The 20,286-nt window shown below is 35.5% G+C and overlaps 2 protein-coding genes across 2 annotated transcripts in view; both read left to right on the forward strand.

The window, feature by feature from the left end:
- Positions 1-20,286, forward strand: part of LOC113500262 (thymosin beta) — a 292,534-nt gene that overhangs the window by 238,635 nt on the left and 33,613 nt on the right. The window lies entirely within an intron of this gene.
- LOC113500177 (GRAM domain-containing protein 1B-like) overlaps positions 1-20,286 on the forward strand; it is a 32,457-nt gene that overhangs the window by 2,699 nt on the left and 9,472 nt on the right. The window contains 6 exon segments of the mRNA XM_026880885.1: positions 9,979-10,063; positions 10,511-10,633; positions 11,191-11,338; positions 11,842-11,999; positions 12,831-12,983; positions 18,155-18,259. Coding sequence (XP_026736686.1) covers positions 9,979-10,063; positions 10,511-10,633; positions 11,191-11,338; positions 11,842-11,999; positions 12,831-12,983; positions 18,155-18,259 — 772 coding nt within the window.

Genomic DNA, 20,286 nt, shown 5'->3' on the forward strand with positions numbered 1-20,286 from the left:
CATCTCGTGTCCTCGCTTTAGCTTTTCACGACGAAAAACAAAAAAATGGGTTTCTCCTTTGTGTGGAAGTGATGCTCCTTGATAAGTCACGATGCGCGCTGTTTTACTTATACAGTAGCAGCCCAGCATTAAGAGCTTATGATACTAGCACTGATGTTACTGTGTAATTAAATTTTATGAATATTTTTGGACTTGTAGGTAACAAAAATATTTAAGTACCAAACTTTTCCTCTAAAATCATGACTGCCGTAAATATGTATGTTTTATAACTAAATTCAAATAACAATGAACCTTGCGCGTGTATTGCATAACATATAATTACAATCATTAAGCAATACATGTAGATACTTTAATTCTCATAGGAGTTTTGGTTAATTGTCTATGGACCTGTCATAGTTAACAAATCTAGTACGAGAGTTTAACTATGAGACATATGAGTGTATCCTACTTTTAGTTTTAGAATAGATTATAAACACACCATGCAGTGTGCTGATTCGCAACTTTCTGATGTGGTGGCAGGCCCCTAATGTACCATCAACCTTATAATCTCAGAAAGATAAACAAAGGCACGAAATACATAGGCACGTCACATATATATTGTTAATTTTATGAAGTTTACATAAAACCAACATTAAACGTAACCAAAGTCCTAAAACTTATTATTTAAAATATTTGTAATAACATAATAAAAAGCAGGCTACCAAACTATTTTAGAACCTTTACCGCCTATGTTATTTCACCTACATACTCATAAATTCTGGCTATGTAAAGGTCGGCATAAAAATGTGAAAGGGCACGCTTCAGTACTCCCTAGCAAAAGGTCTATGAAACTGATATTCTGTATTATGTTGACTGTTTGAAAGGAAATAGAAACCTGTGAAACGGGCTGTACCTTGTTTATTTCGAGTTATTGAGTGTGGAAATGTACCTTTATAAAAGGTAAAAATATTTCTAACACCGTCTAACAAGTATCTTTAAATGTTAGAAGTACAAATCAAGAGAAATGCTAAACAACAGAGGTTTACGCTACGGTTATACCTTCATTTCAATGTAAAGCATTAGCAAAATAACTACTTGAAATACTGACAATTAGCTAATTTATCCTCAACATAAATGAAAATAATCGATGAAAATATAATAAAATCACTTATTAAATTCTGAAAGCCCCAAAACCCGAGACACAACATAACCTCTAGTGGCACTATCAAAAGGTAAAAACTTACTCAAATCGCCAGTTTAATTACCAGATAATTTAATAATCGACATAATATGAATGAATAAATATCTAATCTGCTTACAGTTTTGGCTGATTGCAGATTAGTAAAGAAAGATTAAAGTTATTCCTTATTAACTAATCGAATCGTTGTAATCTATTTTTCCATAATTCATTTCACATTAGGCGGTTAGATCTATAATTTCGCATATCAATAAAATATTTGTAGCGCGTGAGAATTAACCACTTGCTTAGAAGGCCGCTCAATCAATAGGGTTCAAAACAACCCGCTTATTTGCCGTTAACTTACTTTGATCATGAACATTCTTAATCTTGAACCTCTTTTAAAGAGGTTCTGTAATTTATCTCAAGTTTTGTGAACCTCTTTGCGTCGCATCCAGGGAGTTTGTGCCCTATAACATAACAAAGTTCTCTAACAAAGTGATATTATTTTCTCACATGTGATGGAAATCCACACAGTCACGATCACGCCAATTGACCAATATTTAGGAAAACAAAGTGGACAACGTTTTATTTACATAAGTTACATTTGGCCCTCAATTTATCAAGGCTTTGCTTGTTATTGTTACACTTTCACTCAGAGACAATGGACGCGACGGCTCAGCGAGAAGGTCATGGGTTCGACCCAAACTGCGCTACAATTATGTTCTGGTGAAACTTCATTACGTACATTTATCATCATATAATTTGGTTATTATTACCTTGGAAATATTGGCCTGTTTTCGAATTGCAAATAGCATTAATGTTTCGAACAGACCAATTCAAATGATGACGATCGAAATATTTAAATACTAGCCGTTACCCGCGACTATTTATAGTATTAGTATAGAAAAATAGACTATACGTCTAGGATTCGCCTAAACTCAAATAAAACCACAAATCAAACACAAATGATATAATAATACAAATTGTGTACCTTTATTACATTGCCACACATTTTCTGATTAATGTTTGCCTTTCTCAATTAAACCTGAATTATTTAAACAAAGAGATGTTATACTAACATTTATCTCCCAACTCTACGGGACTCCAAAACAAGCATATAACACGATATGAAACAGTTCCTGCCACTCATTGGTTTAATTGACGTTACATTATACGCGCGCCCGTAACACATTTAAAACGTATTGACTCCGGCACTCAATTGAGATCGAGTGTGATATGACCAACATATGTTTGAATATTGGTAGTGCATGCTTATCTTCGTGATTTTTAATGGTCACAAGCCTAGTACTTTTTTTCCCTTTTACACGTTATTTTTAGAATTGAACAACAATGATTAGGCTCCCAGTGTTAATGCAACTTTGGGGAGGTCTATGTCCAATAGTGGACCTCAGTAGGGTGAATTGATTGATAAATTGAAACAGCCTTCCAATATTGCTCGAGGTAGTGTCTTATAGCAGTTGACGAAAGAGGACGCTCTACTTACACTATGTAGGGAGAGGTGACGTTTTCTCAACTCCAATAAAATATCAAAAAAAGTGGTGTTTGGACTCTGTAGGTTGCGGTGGTACCAGGATTGGTCTATTTACACCCACTCCTCGCGAAGGAGTCCAAAAAGGACTAAGGTTCGCAAGAGTCGCGCTGACCATACGAGAGCAATCCTATGACTCTGGCTAAGGCAATCGTAGGGACCCGGGGTTTTTAAGTCTGCGAGAGTCGGACATATCCCATCGCGGTGTCTGCGGCATGGGTTAAAGTCAGTAGCTTTTCACCACGCATAAAAGGTTGCGATGGTATTATGTACGGTTAAGTCCTACTTCGGCCTTAGATGTCGATCGTTAGTCTGGATCGTATGCTGCTGACCTGCTTAATCCACCTAGAAGTTACTGTGAAGATAAAGTTAAATACGTGATGCGTGACCACCAGCCATTGTTAAAGCAACTGAAATTAAAATTTACTCATCATACCTATGAGCACGGCGAAGGCGGAAATAAAATGACCTTCAAATGTATTTAATGCGATTTATATGAGCCTAAAATATTATTCTGTAGATTTTCACGGCAATTTATTGTAATAATACTTAACTATTATTAAACATATGAACTGACGAAGATATCTTGAAACGAATTTCAATTCGGAATTCAAAATCAATATACGTTTGTTCTTAATTTTATCTATATCAAATTTTTTTACGTTACCCCCCGTATTAAATTAACCATTAAAATCAGAGTGTTTCGTATAACAGATTACTTAATTTTTTCACTATCAATTTAACTAACTAATACATACCCTTTGGTATGACACCAACATAACAAGCTCGGGTAAACAGAGTACAAAAAAAATCAATAATAAAGTACTGTAACCGACTTTATCTCATCTCGCAACAACCAATTTGAACAATTTTCAGGCATGATTTCAATGCCGTGGCACAAAAAGGATTGCAGACACACATTATACACACGCTCATTTCAAGTTTAAGTTTAATAACCACACAAAAGAACTAGAAGCAAACCGCGTTTACCCGACATCACAAGATAACCTATTGTTTTCGACAAATAATATAACATAGATAAATTAAACATTCACATTTTATTCAACTTTCTCACTTTTTTAAAGTATATCTAATTTTATAAGCTTATAAAGATTTGTTATCATGCGGTTATCATATTATCTATGTATGTAGTGTACTGTAATTAGTTTAGTGTTGTTCGTGTTGCGTCGCAGGTCTCATATGTTTGTGATGAAAGCCGAAAAGTTTAATGTTTTCTACTCGCAGTGGGAGTCTTACAATAAAGCCTTCATACTAAGGTAAATTAATTTTAACTCAACAATCGTTATTCGAAATGCAGCTGTAGTGATTCTATTCACATGTACTATTAAAATATGTTGCCTTAGACAATGGGATTACTTGATAGATATTTATAATCGCTATAACAATCTGCCTAAGAATGATTGTGAGAAAATTATAACAGACAATTGGAGCAAATGTACTATTTCACAACAATTACACTATTTAAATGTAAGCAGTTCTTATATAAGTTGTTTACAATAAACAAAGATGATCGTCGTGAATCGCATATCTATGCGGGTGCGTATCCCTGTAACAAGAGATCTGAATGCAGGACTGTTGTCGTTATAAAAGTGAGATGGATTATAAGGCGCAAAGCGATCTCGCTCCCACAGCCCTGTTTTTAAAGCTTATTGTTAACGTTTCGATCGCCGTTCTCTTTTTAATCCTTTCACGCGAAAACTACTGAGCGGATTTCCATGAAACTTTGTTCACTGACAGTTTATAATCAGGGTTAACACAAAGGATATTATATAATACTAGCTGTTACCCGCGACTTCGTCCCCGTGGGTAGAAGATATAAGTTATGATTTAGGTGTACCTGCCCGGTTTTTTTCACATTTTCCATTGTATCTTAGCTCCTATTAGTCGCAGTGTGATGGTTTATAGCCTAAAGCCTTCCTCGATGAATGGTCTATTCAACACAAAAAGAATTTTTCAATTTGGACCAGTAGTTCCTGAAATTAGCGCGTTCAAAAAAACAAACAAACTCTTCAGCTTTATGTATTAGTATAGAAGTATAGATTAGTATAAATATAGATTATAGTAACAAGATATTTTAACCCGATTTTATGTTACGTGGGATCATTTTCGATTTGTAGCTGGCGGGATCGCGGGCAACAGATAGAACTACAATAATTATATTAATATGATTATCAAAGTGTAGACAACTTAAGTGGACTATAAAGTTTTTAGTGCTTGTTGTTTGTGCAACAAAGTTGATAAACAGTGGCGTGAAAGGCAAGCGGCTTCCAAGATTTAAAACGCCAATTAAAATTAGTCGATTGCTAAAATAAATTGAACAATTAGTCATAACAAATCCGATTGTTGATAGGGGTAATTAAAAATAATAATTTCCGTCTAGTTATTATGACTGGAATTCAATATATAATTATAATCGGATAATTTACGAATATTGCAAAACCAAAATAGGTTTAACCAAACTCCAGTGTCAGTTATTATTGTTTTTGTTTATAGGTATTTGTCTATTTTAATAAGTAGTTTTTAATTAAATCTAATCGTATCGAATTCGTTAATCGGATTTTAAAAGCGGCCGTTTTAAAATATGGGTTTGTTTTTACACCGTGATAGATAAAGAACAGTTGCTTATCTTAAAGACTTGCAAAATCACAGTGAAAATTAAATTTTCATTTTTATATTTCATAATAGATAGTATCGAGAAACGTAGCTGAAACGAGTCTGAAAACGCTACCACATGGCTATTTTGAAGATAACGTATCTCACACATCGGCAGTTTATTGCTAACTATGTGTGCATGCTTGATAACTGCGTACGAAAGACCATCGGTTGCAGCTGAAAAGGGTTGAGTAAGTTTTACGTACATTCATTGAGGACTCTGAGCTGACGTAATAGGAAAAGAGCTAAATTATTGCCGGAACAAATTAACGACGATGCTTTATGGACTGTAGTTTTTATTTCTGTAACAGTGTCAATGTTTCAATGGTCCACTTAGTGCTATGGGCCATTTATTGTAATCAAAACGTGCAAGACTTTGTTTTGTCAATAAACAATTAAAGTCTGGTACTCAAATATCTACTATGCCAATACAAAGATTATTTCGCAAAATCATAAACAACAATTTTTAATTTTATTATATTTCTGCTTCAAAAATTGCTTAATAAAATCGTACTTTGAATTTTGTGACTCAGATTGCAGTACAGTGCAGTGAATGCCACTGTCAAGTGTCGTAATAGTTTTTTTTCACTGTTTTGCAACGATCCGTGTTGCTTGGCGCCCGTTCCGGGGGCACGCCACCGCCTCTTAGCACGTAACAGTACAGTAAGATTTTTTCAGCTCTAGATGGGAGACGCCGTTTAGTAAACATCTCGCATCCACAAATTATACTGTCATATTTTGAAAATAAATTTTAGGATCTTCGGAGGCTCACCAACACATCTTAAAGTAATACTTTGTGAAGGAGGCACGCTTCCATAACTACAATAACATTTTAAAGTAGTCGTATTAGGCCCCCTGGTAAGTTGTAGTTGCTGATTGCATTGCCACACACCGACACAAAACCGCGGATGACGCAGCACGGCGGTTCAGGTTTGGTCAGTAAGAGTCTGACGCTAACCGTTCCCTCCCATGATTCCCCCACATTACCAAAAAAAAGGCCCCTGATAAGTTGGCTTACACTGCTTATAAATGTGTATTGCTGAAAATGTAAGGGGTAGTTCGCATTGTGTTATACAGAATATAGCATACTTTTGCCAAGATGCTGTAATGGTTGTGTTACTTGGCGTGGTGTACCCCTTTACTGTAATATCTCCGTACCGATGATCTACATTTCGGTAAAAGTTGCTCGATAAAGTTGTTGTGCTTTCTGTAAAAATGTTTTGAATTCTAGTCACGTGAGACAGCATTGTTTTGTGTTCAAACAGAAGTTATCGATAACTTGTACCCGCGAATTTACTATTTTGTGGTACTACCCAAATGGCTTCTATTGACGTATAAAGCAAACACTTTCGTTCTTCAATATGTGTATGACTATTGGTGTGGGTATTACCACTTACGTTAATGACTATCTAATGATAAGATAATAAATCATTCACATAAACTCACGGGACGTGTCAGAAATAAAAGCCTCAACGGGCATGACAGCTTTGACTTCGCATGTGATTCTAGTACGATTATCAAATGAAAAATGGTTAAAAATAGTTATAGTCCACATGCTTCTGAACCCCCCTATTAGAAATGAAAATACGGCTAAGCGAGATCAATCGGAATCAAATAACCATCAATACAAAAAGAAGACTTTCTAAAATCTTTTTTCAAATATCATTAAAGCTCTGCTGAACCCTTCACGGTAGTTAGGCGTGACAGTCACAATTGGATCACTGCGATTCAAGTAAAGCTTGTGGAGATAACGATCTTTATCTGTTTATAATTAACGACAGCTACCTATCTCAAGTCTGTGACATCACCAATCAAATTATCAGCCTCGAAAGATAACGAGAAATTATACTTTAAACCCTTTATTTTTGGTTTTTCCTCCAAATTTAAGATCCTTTCTATCTTGTGACGATTCTTCTTACTCAGCAAGAGAACTTACTGTCAATTGTAATAAAAATAATAGTAGAACTTGCATAAATAGATTTTGAACTTGGACTCCGATTTTACAATCTGGAATAATTAATAATCATTTATTTCTTAGTACATGGTATTACATACAGATGTTTCAATTTTATATTATAGTGTCACATATACTACCGTATCAGGTGTAGAAATATTGAATGAAAGCATCGAAGCGTGGTTATGTCAAGACTCCATCCTGTTCTATATTTGTAGGCTGGTGTTACCATTTTGTTCGATTTGCGGAATCTTATTTGCCGGAGAAAAAAATATGTTCAATAACAGTCGAATCGAAAAACTTTTACCGTGTTTTGAATAAATAAATATTTAAGTAAAGTCAGAAGACTGTTTATTTGCTATGCGCATCTATTATTCTGATGTTTTTGCTCGTCGCTTGAGGCAGGTACCTAAGTTTAGCACCGGAAAACTACTCCCTATCACTGCTTTTATCGAACGAAGTCATGTGTATTATGTATGCCACGTAACAGGTCTGCCGAAAAAAATAAGTATAAGTAATATTTTCAGGAATAATCATATTTGAGTCCATTTATTCAACGATAAATGTATAGTGTCATTAAAAAGGCTTTCACATGAAGTTAGTTTCTAGTTTCCATTAGTTTGTCCTCTTTTCAGGTTTATAGTTTACAACTAATTTAGATTTATCAAAATAAAAATTTTGACGGTTTTTACATTACCTCTAATGAAGGAATGTAAAACGAATTTAAAACACTACCTCCAATGATTATCCAGCAACGATGACCTTGGGTTCTAAATATAAAACGAAAGTGTTACAAAACGCGAGCCAATTGTAGTTATTGCTAAGTTAGACTAGACGCGCGATCAATGATCTAGACTCCCAAGTTATTGATCCATTTTAAAAATAAGTAGCATCCAGTCTGGTTAAACATAAATCTGCGCTCAGGATAACTGTATATTAATAAAGCCTTAATAAAAAATAAATTACGAGAACAGTATTATAATTGAAGCACATTGTTGTAGAATGCTTCAAAATATCTTCTTTAAAAGATGGATTTGAATGTGAAGAATAATTTGACAAAATTAAAAGGTTTTACATAAAACAGACAATTATGAAGAGTTAGATCACAGAATGTAGTTCCAAAATAGAACCTTTGAATCAAATCTCTTAATAGAAGACAACCAGCAGTTTGTGCTGACACAAACATCAGCCCCTACACAAATTAAAAGTTGACCCCATTCACAAAGGACGCGCTCACATTCCTAATTAATAGATAAACATGTGCGCAGTTGAGGTGTTTGTCTGTCCCACCCTTCGTAGCCGGGGTCAGTGGAACTACGACCGATATGAATTTCTTTTGTTGCCCTTTTAAGGTAAACAACAGCTAATCAATGAAAATGCGGGCCTTATCAATCGTATGTGTAATTATCATTAAATTTTACGAACAAACAATACGTACCTATGTGTTCTACACAATTAGTTTTATTAAACGTAAAATAGTTTCATTGTTTTACGGAAGGTTTTACGTAAATTCAAATCATTAGCACTGAAAACAGCGGGGCCTGCCGCCACATATTAAAGTAATCGTAATAATATTAATTTATTTATTGGTGATTAACGTCCTAGCAGATAATAATTTGTGGATAACCCAAATGTTTGTCCGATGCAAGGACCTAACTCTTCTCATTTCGCTCGTGATCCTTATTGATGTGCTGACCTACTAAACCTCCAGAAAAGGATACCCTATCTAAACAGAAACAGAACACTTGAAATCTATTGGGACGACATTCCTCTGTGACAAGCGCCGTAACTTGCCAAATTTGTTTTAGCGCTAAGTCGAATACTACTACTCTACGGACCGTATATCAGTTGCTATCGGGGATTTTTTTTTTTATTGGGTCTAGCCCGCCACACATGCCCGTCATTGCTACTCCTGTAAGCCAGGATCTACAATGAAACCAACGAAAACCACCGAAACACTTGAGTTCGGTGTGTCCCAGGGGGAACAATTAACTGCCTTAGAACCCGCAACGAAATTAATCAGAAATAGTAAAGAGGAGGAGTAAGAAAAAATGTTCCACTTCCCTCCATAGCAAGCGGGAGACAAAAGAAACCTTTGTGTATCGGGGATTGTAAAATTCGTATTTTGCCTCTTAAAACATTATATTGCAGTGTAATTTCTCTTGCGTTTTGACTATCATGAAATATTGTTTGTCCGATTTGTTCGGCTCAGGTGTGCAACAAGCGTGACCCAATAAAATGGATACTTCCACCACTTTCTTAGATCGTTAATTATAGTTATGTAAATTGTTCAATTACATAATTACTCGACTGATTGAAATCTGTTTAATTTGTTTATTTTTTGTTCTTTGTTTAGTGTCGTTCAATTTTATAGGAATTTCTTGTCACTATTTCGAATAGTCTTGAATGGACGGATTATGCTTGATGTAATTTAAATGACTTCAGGTAAAATGCCGAAATCAACGGCCAAAACGATAAAATGTAGAGTCATTCTATCTTGTGAAAATGAGGAGATATGTTAGCATCTGTATGAATTTAAGTGTCTTGTAAAAGCAGTCTTAGCAATAATTGTGCGCATACTACCACATGCATGTATAACCCTGTTATCCACGTTATGCTAATAGTTGTGTGGTTGTGTTTCAGGAGCGTGTCGCGTTCGCCGTCGCCGTCGCCGTCCGCCTCGCTCCGGAACACCGACAGCGCCAGCGAAGCACTGGACAATGACAAGGTGAGCTTAAAGAGCAATCGTTATGATTAATAGGATAATTAATAATTATGTATGTTCATTTTAATGTGCTTGGCTTAAGTTTCTATGTATTCTGAGTCCTGTAGTGCATTATTTTTATACCCATATGATGTGTAAATAAAGGATATTATTGCATCGATTTTTGAAAAAAAGATGCTCTTAAAACATTGCATAAGTATAACCTTTAAGTTAAGTGCCACATAACATGTATTCACATACGTAGAATCATCATTTTCCTAGCCATTTTATCTCAAATGGAGTAGATCACTGATTTCGAACTTCACTGTAAAAAATGTTGTCTTTAGACATAGAATTATCCACACGAATCGAAATCAATAATCAAAATTGAACCGTATATCCAGTACAGTTAGATTTATAATCGTTTACGACACACGGATAGCATTAGCTCAAGAAGCGGTTGTGTTGCAGACGAGCGAGGCGTCGCTGCACATGCCGTGCCACGCGGGCGGCGACTCCGCGTCCGTGTCCAGCGGCGAGCTGGCCGTCACCGTCGTCAGCGCCGCGCCCGCGCTCAAGGGGGACAACCCCAAGGTACCTAGTGCTTGCGCCCACGCAGGCCCCTGAGCCAGTGATCTTCACTGTCGGCGACATGTCGTGGGACGGATCCCTTCGTATGACAAACGGTCTCAGGTCAAACGTCGGTTTCCTTTTGCGTGGTTTAAATGTTTGGAAAGAATTCCGCGAATTGGGGACTGAAGTTTTTAACGCGGAATAAATCTTTTAGTACATTAAGTTATTGAATTTACTTCGTGATTTGGAGCTTAAATGTATATGAAATTCTCATAAAATTTCATATACTTAAAAGTATTGAGTAAGCATTTTTATGTGAGCAAACGCGGGATGTGTTGGCATATTTTCAATTCACCCTATTTTCTAAAAAAACACTTTCAATTCACCCCTTAAAAGTCTATTCACCCCGTTTTTACGGTACTTTCAAACTTTATCGTGTACAAGATCGTTTGTTTTTGAAGTGGAGAATTTACTACTATTTACAGAATACTACTAAACACTGCTGCTTACGATTCTGCCTTTCAGCCTCAATCCCCCGTTATCAATATCATCCCTATTCATGATTCGTGCTGTTCCAGTCGTCGAACCCCAACAACAAGGGCGTGGACGGCGCCCGCACCAAGAAGAAGAGCTGGTACAACTCGCTGTACCCCACCTACAAGAGCAAGTCTGATGACTTCAAGAGGCTCTTCAAAGATTTGCCTGATGATGAGAGACTTATAGTTGGTAAGTTGAGTATATGTCTGAAATAACTACTACTTTAAATAAGAACTGACGCACTGACGTATAATCTACTTCTCTGTATCTCGGTTGGATTGCGAAAAGGTGTAAAGAGTATCCAATTTGGTCTATTTTACGAGTTATCTTAAAAATTGTTTGCATCCGAGTAACGTAACAGGCTAGATAGACGATAGGCATAGACCTATTTCTGTTTTGAATTTTACGACTATATCGCTTGAGTGCACACTTTAAACTCATTTTTTACGGTGTGTACTGGGCACCAAAACTATGTTATTTATGACAAGCAAATAGCGAAATTAGAAATCGTCACAAGAAAAGGGAAGCCATGTCCAGCAGTAGGCGGAATTTTTTTATGACGATGATGAGAAAATTTAATATATACCTAACCTTTAAAAGACATTCTCTCGTGTCAGAAAACATACTTCGGATCACTGAGCAAATGGATCAAGTATAAACCATGTGTTTAATAAACCTATAATTTCGCGCAGACTACTCGTGTGCGCTACAGAAGGACATCCTGGCTCACGGGCGCCTGTACGCGTCACAGAACTACCTCTGCTTCTACGCCAGCATCTTCGGCTGGGAGACCACCATGACCACGCGCTGGAAGGATGTCACTGCTATCACCAAAGAAAAGACTGCACTTGTGAGTCAGAATTCATGACATTAATATCATCTATACTAATATATAAAGCTGAAGAGTTTGTTTGTTTGTTTGAACGCCCTGATCTCAGGAAATACTGGTCCATATTAAAAAATATTTTTGTGTTGAACCGACCATTCATCGAGGAAGGCTTTAGACTAAACCATCACGCTGCGACTAATAGGAGCTAAGATACAATGGAAATTGTGAAAATAACAGGGCAGGTATAAATCATAACTTATTTTTTTTTTCTTGTATTTCCTTGTATCTTCAATTTATATTTAAATTTCGTATGTTGTACCGATTAGATATAAGTTACTGATGTTGATAAGTTATGTTTTATGTGTATATGAGTAGTGTAATTGGTTTTTACCGTTCTATTCTATTCAATAAATAAATAAATAAATATCTTCTACCCACGGGGACGAAGTCGCGGGCAATAGCTAGTAAAGGATATTCAAGAAGTTGACGCTGCTTATGCTTATATTGTTAACAGTGTACAGCAGGAACTATTCGAGGGTTTTATAGTACTGAAGATATACAGCATTGTTGGGGGGCAAGTCTTTTAGCCGCAAGAGATTACATAAAGAAAGCTTAATTGACAATCATTCTCAAATCCTAGTCACGAGTCACTAGAAGTTGTACTGGCTCCCACTGATGAGGTCTTGACTATTTGTTCTATCCTATTGAAACTTACTCCGTTTTGGTCTCAGTTCTTCGCTTTAATTTGCCAACCATAGCTAATGTTTCTATTAAGGCTATAGTGAAAAGAAAAGACCCTTGAAACAACCTCATACAATATGTAACACAAATTAATCAACCTTCATTGTGCAGGTAATACCAAACGCCATCCTAGTGTGCACGGAGGGCGAAAAGAACTTCCTGACATCGTTCTCGGGGCGCGACAAGGCATACCTCATGCTGTTCCGCATCTGGCAGAACGCGCTCATGGACCAGCCCATGACCAGCCAGGAGTTCTGGCAGTGGGTGAGTTGATATATATTATTGTTCGTACATGCGGATTTAATGGAAAAATTTTAAATGCGGATTTTATTAATGAATGTAGTTTTTTTTTATTGCTGTTCTCTCTATAATGTATAGTGATATATAATAATACCTATATTGTGTTTAACGTTAAATTAGGTTTTTTAAGTTTTCTTTTAAGCATACAAATGTGTTTTTCTCTGGTGCTGATTAATTAGAGAGTCCGGCAAAATTCTTTTCATCCCTTAGGTACAACATGGAGAGTCCAAAAGAATTATATCGGGTAAGAAAGAATGGTGATGGACTATAGGCATTCAAAAATATAAAACAAATATAACCCTTGAGGTTCGCCATTTTGATCATGAAATACATGAATCTTAACCCCCTTAAATAACATAATGGTTAACGAAAACAATTTTAAACTATGATATCTATTTTCATCTGCCTACTTTAGAACAAAGATTTAAAAAATATCGCCTCTATTCATCGTGTATTGAAATATATTCAAAGCTCCACGACACAGATATTGGGAATTAATTCTAAATAATGCGCATAGTTGAACGATCCCCGTTTAATATTTACGAGATAAAAGTGAAAAACAAGATTTGCTTTAACGCCTTGGAAATGTGTTGCCAGTTATAATATTAAACTTTGTTTTCTACATCGTGGCGTCATTAGGTTTATATTCGTTTCATTGCTCTGGACGTGCAAAGCTCGGTTGTTTCTTTTTTGCATGGGTAATAAAAAAAATTGTCAAGGCCAAACTTTCCTGATATTTCATGGGTCACTTTACCAATTTAGGTATTTAAAATAATATTTTGCTTAAAATCAACTATTATTATTGATAAGCTGACTTTTACAATTTACAAATATCTTGCGAAATATATTTTTTGTGTAAATAAATCTCCGTCACACGTTTTTGGCAACACTAAGACCAAAGATAAGTAATTTAAAATAATTCAAATATATTTTAACGCAAATCTAACCATGCGAGCTGAATAAAACTAAAGACATGTTCTTTGTCAGGCTGTTGTTTTTATGTTTGCAAAACTCATACATAGACATCAATAGACGTGATTCGGAATAGATCACCTACTTACTAGGTTATTTGCATTGGCCATTTTGTCTTGGTAATAATTTAATAAGAAATCAGCTATGTTTGCAAATGGGGTATTTTAGCTACCTGCCTACTGCCTCCCTACCTGGGAAGAAATGTCGAAACAACGTCAGGGGTCGCTGTCTTGCATGATGAATTGCTATGCATTGCCGCGCACCGAATAAAAGTGTGAGACGTGGGGTGGTGGTTCAGGTTCACATAATAAACGTCTGACACTACCCGCTCGAGCTCAAAATTATTTACAGAAGACATTTTTTAGAACGTTTTAGTTTTAGAGAAAGTTGATCATTTTTATACTAGGAAAATATATTAAAAATATGCTCGGAGTCCGTTTATCCCATTAGGTGTTTGCTCTACAAATTAATGTCATTTCATTTGTTTTAAACCGTCAAGCTTCAAGGTAGGGAGGTAAAACAATACATAATATCCGAGTTCCGATGATTTTCCTCTTTGTATTTGTTCAATTATTTTCGCACCCATCGAACAATAGATTATTTACACGACAATCATCATAAATTGAATTTAATAGATTCCACTTGTTAATACTGTTACCAGCTAATACTTTTCAGTGTTCATTTCTGTTTAGTGTCATACTAGCTAGTTTGTCTCCAATATGACTACTCAAGACTATATTTACGTATGTATCCTGTTTCCTATTTATTTCTGAGTTTAATTTGCCTCTTTGGCTGTCGTCAAATTATACAAATTAAGTTTCATCCTCTCGGTTTCCGATTGTGCATATGAGTATTGTGTGACAATGTAATATAATGACATGTAGCTTATCTGATGTTGGAACTGAAAACTGAAGAGGATAGGAGGTCAGCTATATACTTAATGAAATGACACGTATGCTTAATCTTAGTCAACAAGCGTCTAGGCGGGTGTTGAAGGCGGAGGACCGAGTGTTGTGGCGCACCTTGGTAAAGGACCATGTGCAGCAGTAGGCTAAATAAAAAAAAAACTTCCGCCTTAAATTGTTAGTAGTCTTACAGATACTGTTACATCACAAATTAATTGAGATTTTTATCTTTATTCCTGAAGAATACTTATATTTAATAAGAAAAGATGTCAAAATTCTACAAATAAAAATATAAAAATAATTATTCTAAATATTATCAAGCGAGCGCGAATTATAATTTATTCTAGCGTGGGGTTGCCATACCATTTCAAACGTATTCGAATTTATTACAATATATTTGAGGCAGTGTGTCTCTCCTCCGGACCGCGGACTGTGAACGCGAGCGAGCATTAGTGTGCACGTGGACTGGGCTTAGCATTAGGTAGGAACTTATTTACTAGGTATTTTAAGCATTTGTAAGCCTTAAAAATGATTGCCATACTTTATACTTTTATATCATACATCATTATATACTGCGATATTGTGTTGACAGTTTCATTCAATCTGTGTGAAATTTATTTATCTTAATAAATAGTTTAATTCGACTGCAAAAGTTGAAATTACAAAAAAAAATTGGACTTGGCTTCACGTATAAGACGGTCTCGTTATCAATCTGTGCTTTCATTATATTTTTACTGTTATTACATAAAATTATTACTGTTTTGCCGATAGTAAACCATCATTAGTGAGTGTAAGGTAACGGAGGGGAAATAAAAAAAACTTATTATTGTTTCGATCGTTTATAAATTATAACGCAACTTTTTATGTAAATATTTATCTATGTCTATAACCCAGTGTATATTTTCGGGTTCTGCGCCTACAGCTGTTTACTAGGCACTTGTTTATCTATCTCTCGCACTTTGTCGCCGTACCCTTGTCAACCCCCGCACGATGACATTGTAATGTTTACACTTCCACGCTTCGCTTGGAGCGCCGCCAAGCCGCTTGGAGTGATGCCCGCTCCGTTTCCTCTCATTTTACTTGATCGAATACTATCAAATTATATAATTTCCGCGCTAAAATATCTAATTCCCGTTATCTATTCTGTAAGTCTGTTATCAGTTGCCTGTTACCAGTTAAACAAAAAGTGGCGTGACATGTAAATTTAAAAAGTATTGTTTTTGATAAGATTGTGCGTTTTGTGAATATTTTGTTAATTTATTGTGGTCTATATTACTTCTTTTAATTTTTTGTAGTAGTTACTAACTACTACCGTCCAGTGTCTATCTTAAGTGATTATTTCTACATAACGTTATCTGTATAAATAATGAATCACCAAATAACACTTAATAAATTATGAAGATGATTAGTTATACCTATCATTAATTACAGTGACTCATAAAGTTAATTTTTTGAAGTATTTAAGGCTGATTTTTCCGTGGCAAGATGTTTACCTAATGGGCCTTAATTAATAATTAAGAAAATCTTATTTAAGAGTAGTTATAAGTTTCATTTTTTTTTATGCTAATTAACAGAAAGTGTGTTGTCCTGTGTAGTTAAAAGTGAAATTTCCACCAAGTTATATATAAATTGTAACTGTATAGATTACCTGTTACTTTAATAAGGGTACGTACAACATACAATAATTACTTATGTTTGATATATATTGTTTAAAAAAGTAAATAATTTTTCGAATAGTCTTTTTAAATAGTCATTTTTTTCACTTAATTACTTATTTCAAATACTTCATCAGTTTTTTACATTTATTCTCTCAATTCTCTCATTATTTACTGAGATCTCAAATCAAAAACTATAAAATTCAAGTAAGGTGCTTTACATTCAAATCGGCGGTGAACCAAACACCAACCAAGGTTGTATCTATTTTGTATCACATAAATATGTAAGTCAGTCACATCTATAAGTACTAAACTGACTATATCGATTCAGTCTTCGTGGTTTTACTCGCATATTACTGTCCCGTGGGTATTTCAATAAGTATTTAATAAACTAGAATAGATGACGTCTATAATTAATTGATTAACCAATTAGCTTAATGGTGGCATGACTTGTTTGAAGCCCCGTTGTGTTGACTGTCAAATATAGACTGTTAATTAAACAGAGCAGACGATTAAATACATACTGTCGTACATTTGGTCTGTGTTTAAGCAATAGTTTGGTGATTAAATTTAAATAATTAGTATCAGTGTTTCTCTGATAGCACTAATCTTTAATCTTCGCTTACGCCCCGGGGAATAACCGCGGATAAAAAGGCATTTTGTTAAAATCCTAGGTGTCAACTACCTTCACAATTGCGCCGAAATCTGTCTCGCCGTTTATGAGTGAAAAGGTAACAAGAAATATAAGTGTTATTAGTTTAGTTAAGAGAAAAATTCGTTCCAAATTATTTGATCTTTATCTTTTTTAACTGTGTGAGTCCTTCAATGGTGTTGATGTTTGTGACAGAATTTAAGCGGCCCTCTATAGTATCTCTATAGTATACCTCTGACGTGACTATCCACACCCCTGAGAATGTTTTACATTCTCACGTGTGCTAGTCATCCGACTATGTTTACCTTAGCCGTTTTTAGCGAGTGATAATTACTTAGTACTACGACCATTCATTTGGGATTTGGATATTAGTGACTCATCGATGATATACACGGAAAGAAGAAAGACAGAAACCATTTATTCACGGTTATGGCGCATATAGGATACAAAACAGACAAGCAAATATACATACAAGACTGCACGGATAGCCGAGTGGTTGAGGTCACCACGTCAAACCCACTGTGCGCGTCGTGTCGCGGGATCGATTCCCGCGTAGGACAAGCATTTGTGTGATCCACTAATACTTGTTCCGAGTCTGGGTGTCTTTGTGCATGTGAGTTGTATGTTTGTAAAACCCCCGCGACACAAGGATTAAATTCCTTAGTGCCTAGTTTAAAAAAAAAATAGATAGATAGATAGAATACTCTTTATTGTACACCATAAGGAAAAACAATTTAGGTCAATACAAATAATATGATGAGTACAAAAGGCGGTCTTATCGCTAAAAAGCAATCTCTTCCAGACAACCTTTGGATGGAATCGAATTATGGAAGAATTTGAAACGGGGTAGTTAATGGCGTACAACGCAAAAGAACTTGATAGGAGAAAAATATGCGTCCTGCAGGGACCCTGTGCGATATAAGTGTTGAATAGTGTGTATGATTGTTGCAGGTGCACAGCAGTTACGGCGAAGAGCTCGGCTTCAACTCGGACGAGGAGGGCTACGGCCGCGACGCCATCGACGACGTGCCGCCACTGCCGCCCGACACAGACCCCGTAATTATAACACTTTATGTATTTTATTATAAAAGCTTGTATTCAAAAGAAAAAGTCTCTAAGGAGAATATAAAATCGAGATAAAAATCTATATCTATCCTATGTGTTAATCTAGGCTATTAACTATCTGTATACCAATTTTCATCTAAATCCGTTCAGTAGCTTTTGCATGAAAGAGGATCAAACTTCAATGCATGCAAACTATCCGTTTATAATATTAATGGGATTTAATGATTCCGATCAAAAGACTGGTTCACAAAACTTACAAACGGCAACATGGCGGATACCAGCTAGTATGCCACACAAAAACAAATTTACTTTCCGAAGCATAAAGATTTATACAGGAAAAAAAACCAGTTATATAATCAGTAACTCCACCTAACAAACAATTAACAATACAGGGAAGACTAACTCAGCAATACATACTTATCTTATATCTATTATAAATTTATCCGATCATATAGCATCAAAAAAAATATTCGGTAAGCCCCCTAGAAGTTAGTCACGGCTAGAACACGTGTTCTTGAAAAACAATCAACCAAAATATAGCTTTGGATAAGACAAAAAAAAACCTATTTAGCAATAAACTATTTCAATGGCATCCTTCACTATGAGGTGAACATGTCACATGTCACAAATCCCCTGTCCTACCGATCTTGGTGGTAACAACATGTTTTCACACAATTTTATAGACTATAGACTGCAATTCTGCAAGGTAGAAGACACCTTTGTGCAAAAACTGATTGAATGCAAAGAGAAACCAAGATGCCATAGCGAGGGAGGCATAAAATCTAAAACTTGTCGCCCTGGGCCCAATCCCGGGTAACCCTCCCCCCCCCCTCACCGCACTGTTCACAACAAAAACAAACCTGCGTACAACCCAAGACACACCGTTGACTCATAGATAAACGCCAACAAATCGCGTTAATCGCGAACACCTGCTGATAAAGATATCTTTACGAATAGTAAAATCAATCGGTAATCAACCTGACACGATAACGTTTCGTAGTCCCGTCACAACGTGCTGCGTACCATGCGAGTGCCTAAATTTAAGAAAAAAGTGAGTTTGTGCTATTAAACTAGCTATCCTATTTGTAAATGGTATTTGAGTGGTAATTGTTACGTTTTTGCTAGTTCGATTAGTGTTATATAGGGTGTTTGTTTAAAGTATTAGTGATAAACAGCAGGTTCCAAAGTTTTCTTCTTGATATAATTGTTATATTGGCTTTGTTGGGAGTGATTTCTTAGTGTGATTTACTTACTTACTTCTGGGTATGGTACTATGCAGTGACACTAGGTGGAAGAAATTATTTTTATTTATTTTTGCACAAGTCGTGTCCAAAACAACTGTTACAAATATTGAAATTGGTTATTGGAATCGGATATGATAGTAGTATTATTTTTTAAATAACTTTATAGTAAGTTAGGCATATCAAGCGTAAAAGCGTAAGTTTCTAAAGGATTTGCATTTCAAGTGCAGTAGTACAAATCAAAGTAATGTAAAAATAGGCAAACAGCAGACCTCAGCCAAAATTTAGTTGACCGCGCCTTTGTAAAGGACTACATAAGTTGAATGAAAAAATGAAGACAATATAAAAATCCTATACTACGGTATCGTCAGCTGTGTTTTCTGGAGTCTGTTCCATGAGTTATATCTATACACTTGCTGTTGCCCCCGACTTCGTCCGCGTCTTTAGAAGATATAAGTTAGGAATTTTTGAACGGAAACCCTCGAATATGAATACATTTCCACGTTTTTGCCACATTTTCCATTGTGTATTGGCTCCTATTAGTTGCGGCGTGATGTTATATAGCCTAAAACCTTCCTCAATGAATGGTCTATTAAACCCAAAAAGAATTTTTCAATTTGAACCAGTAGTTCGTGAGATTAACGCGTTCTAACAAATAAACTCTTCAGCTTTATATATTAGTATAGATAAGTAGATACTCAATAAGTCCATTGTCCACTCATTAATAAACATAAATAAATAGAAGTAAGAGATAAAACTTAAACAAACACAAATATG

This window comes from Trichoplusia ni, chromosome 13 (genome assembly GCF_003590095.1).
Source record: "Trichoplusia ni isolate ovarian cell line Hi5 chromosome 13, tn1, whole genome shotgun sequence".
Taxonomy (NCBI): domain Eukaryota; kingdom Metazoa; phylum Arthropoda; class Insecta; order Lepidoptera; family Noctuidae; genus Trichoplusia; species Trichoplusia ni.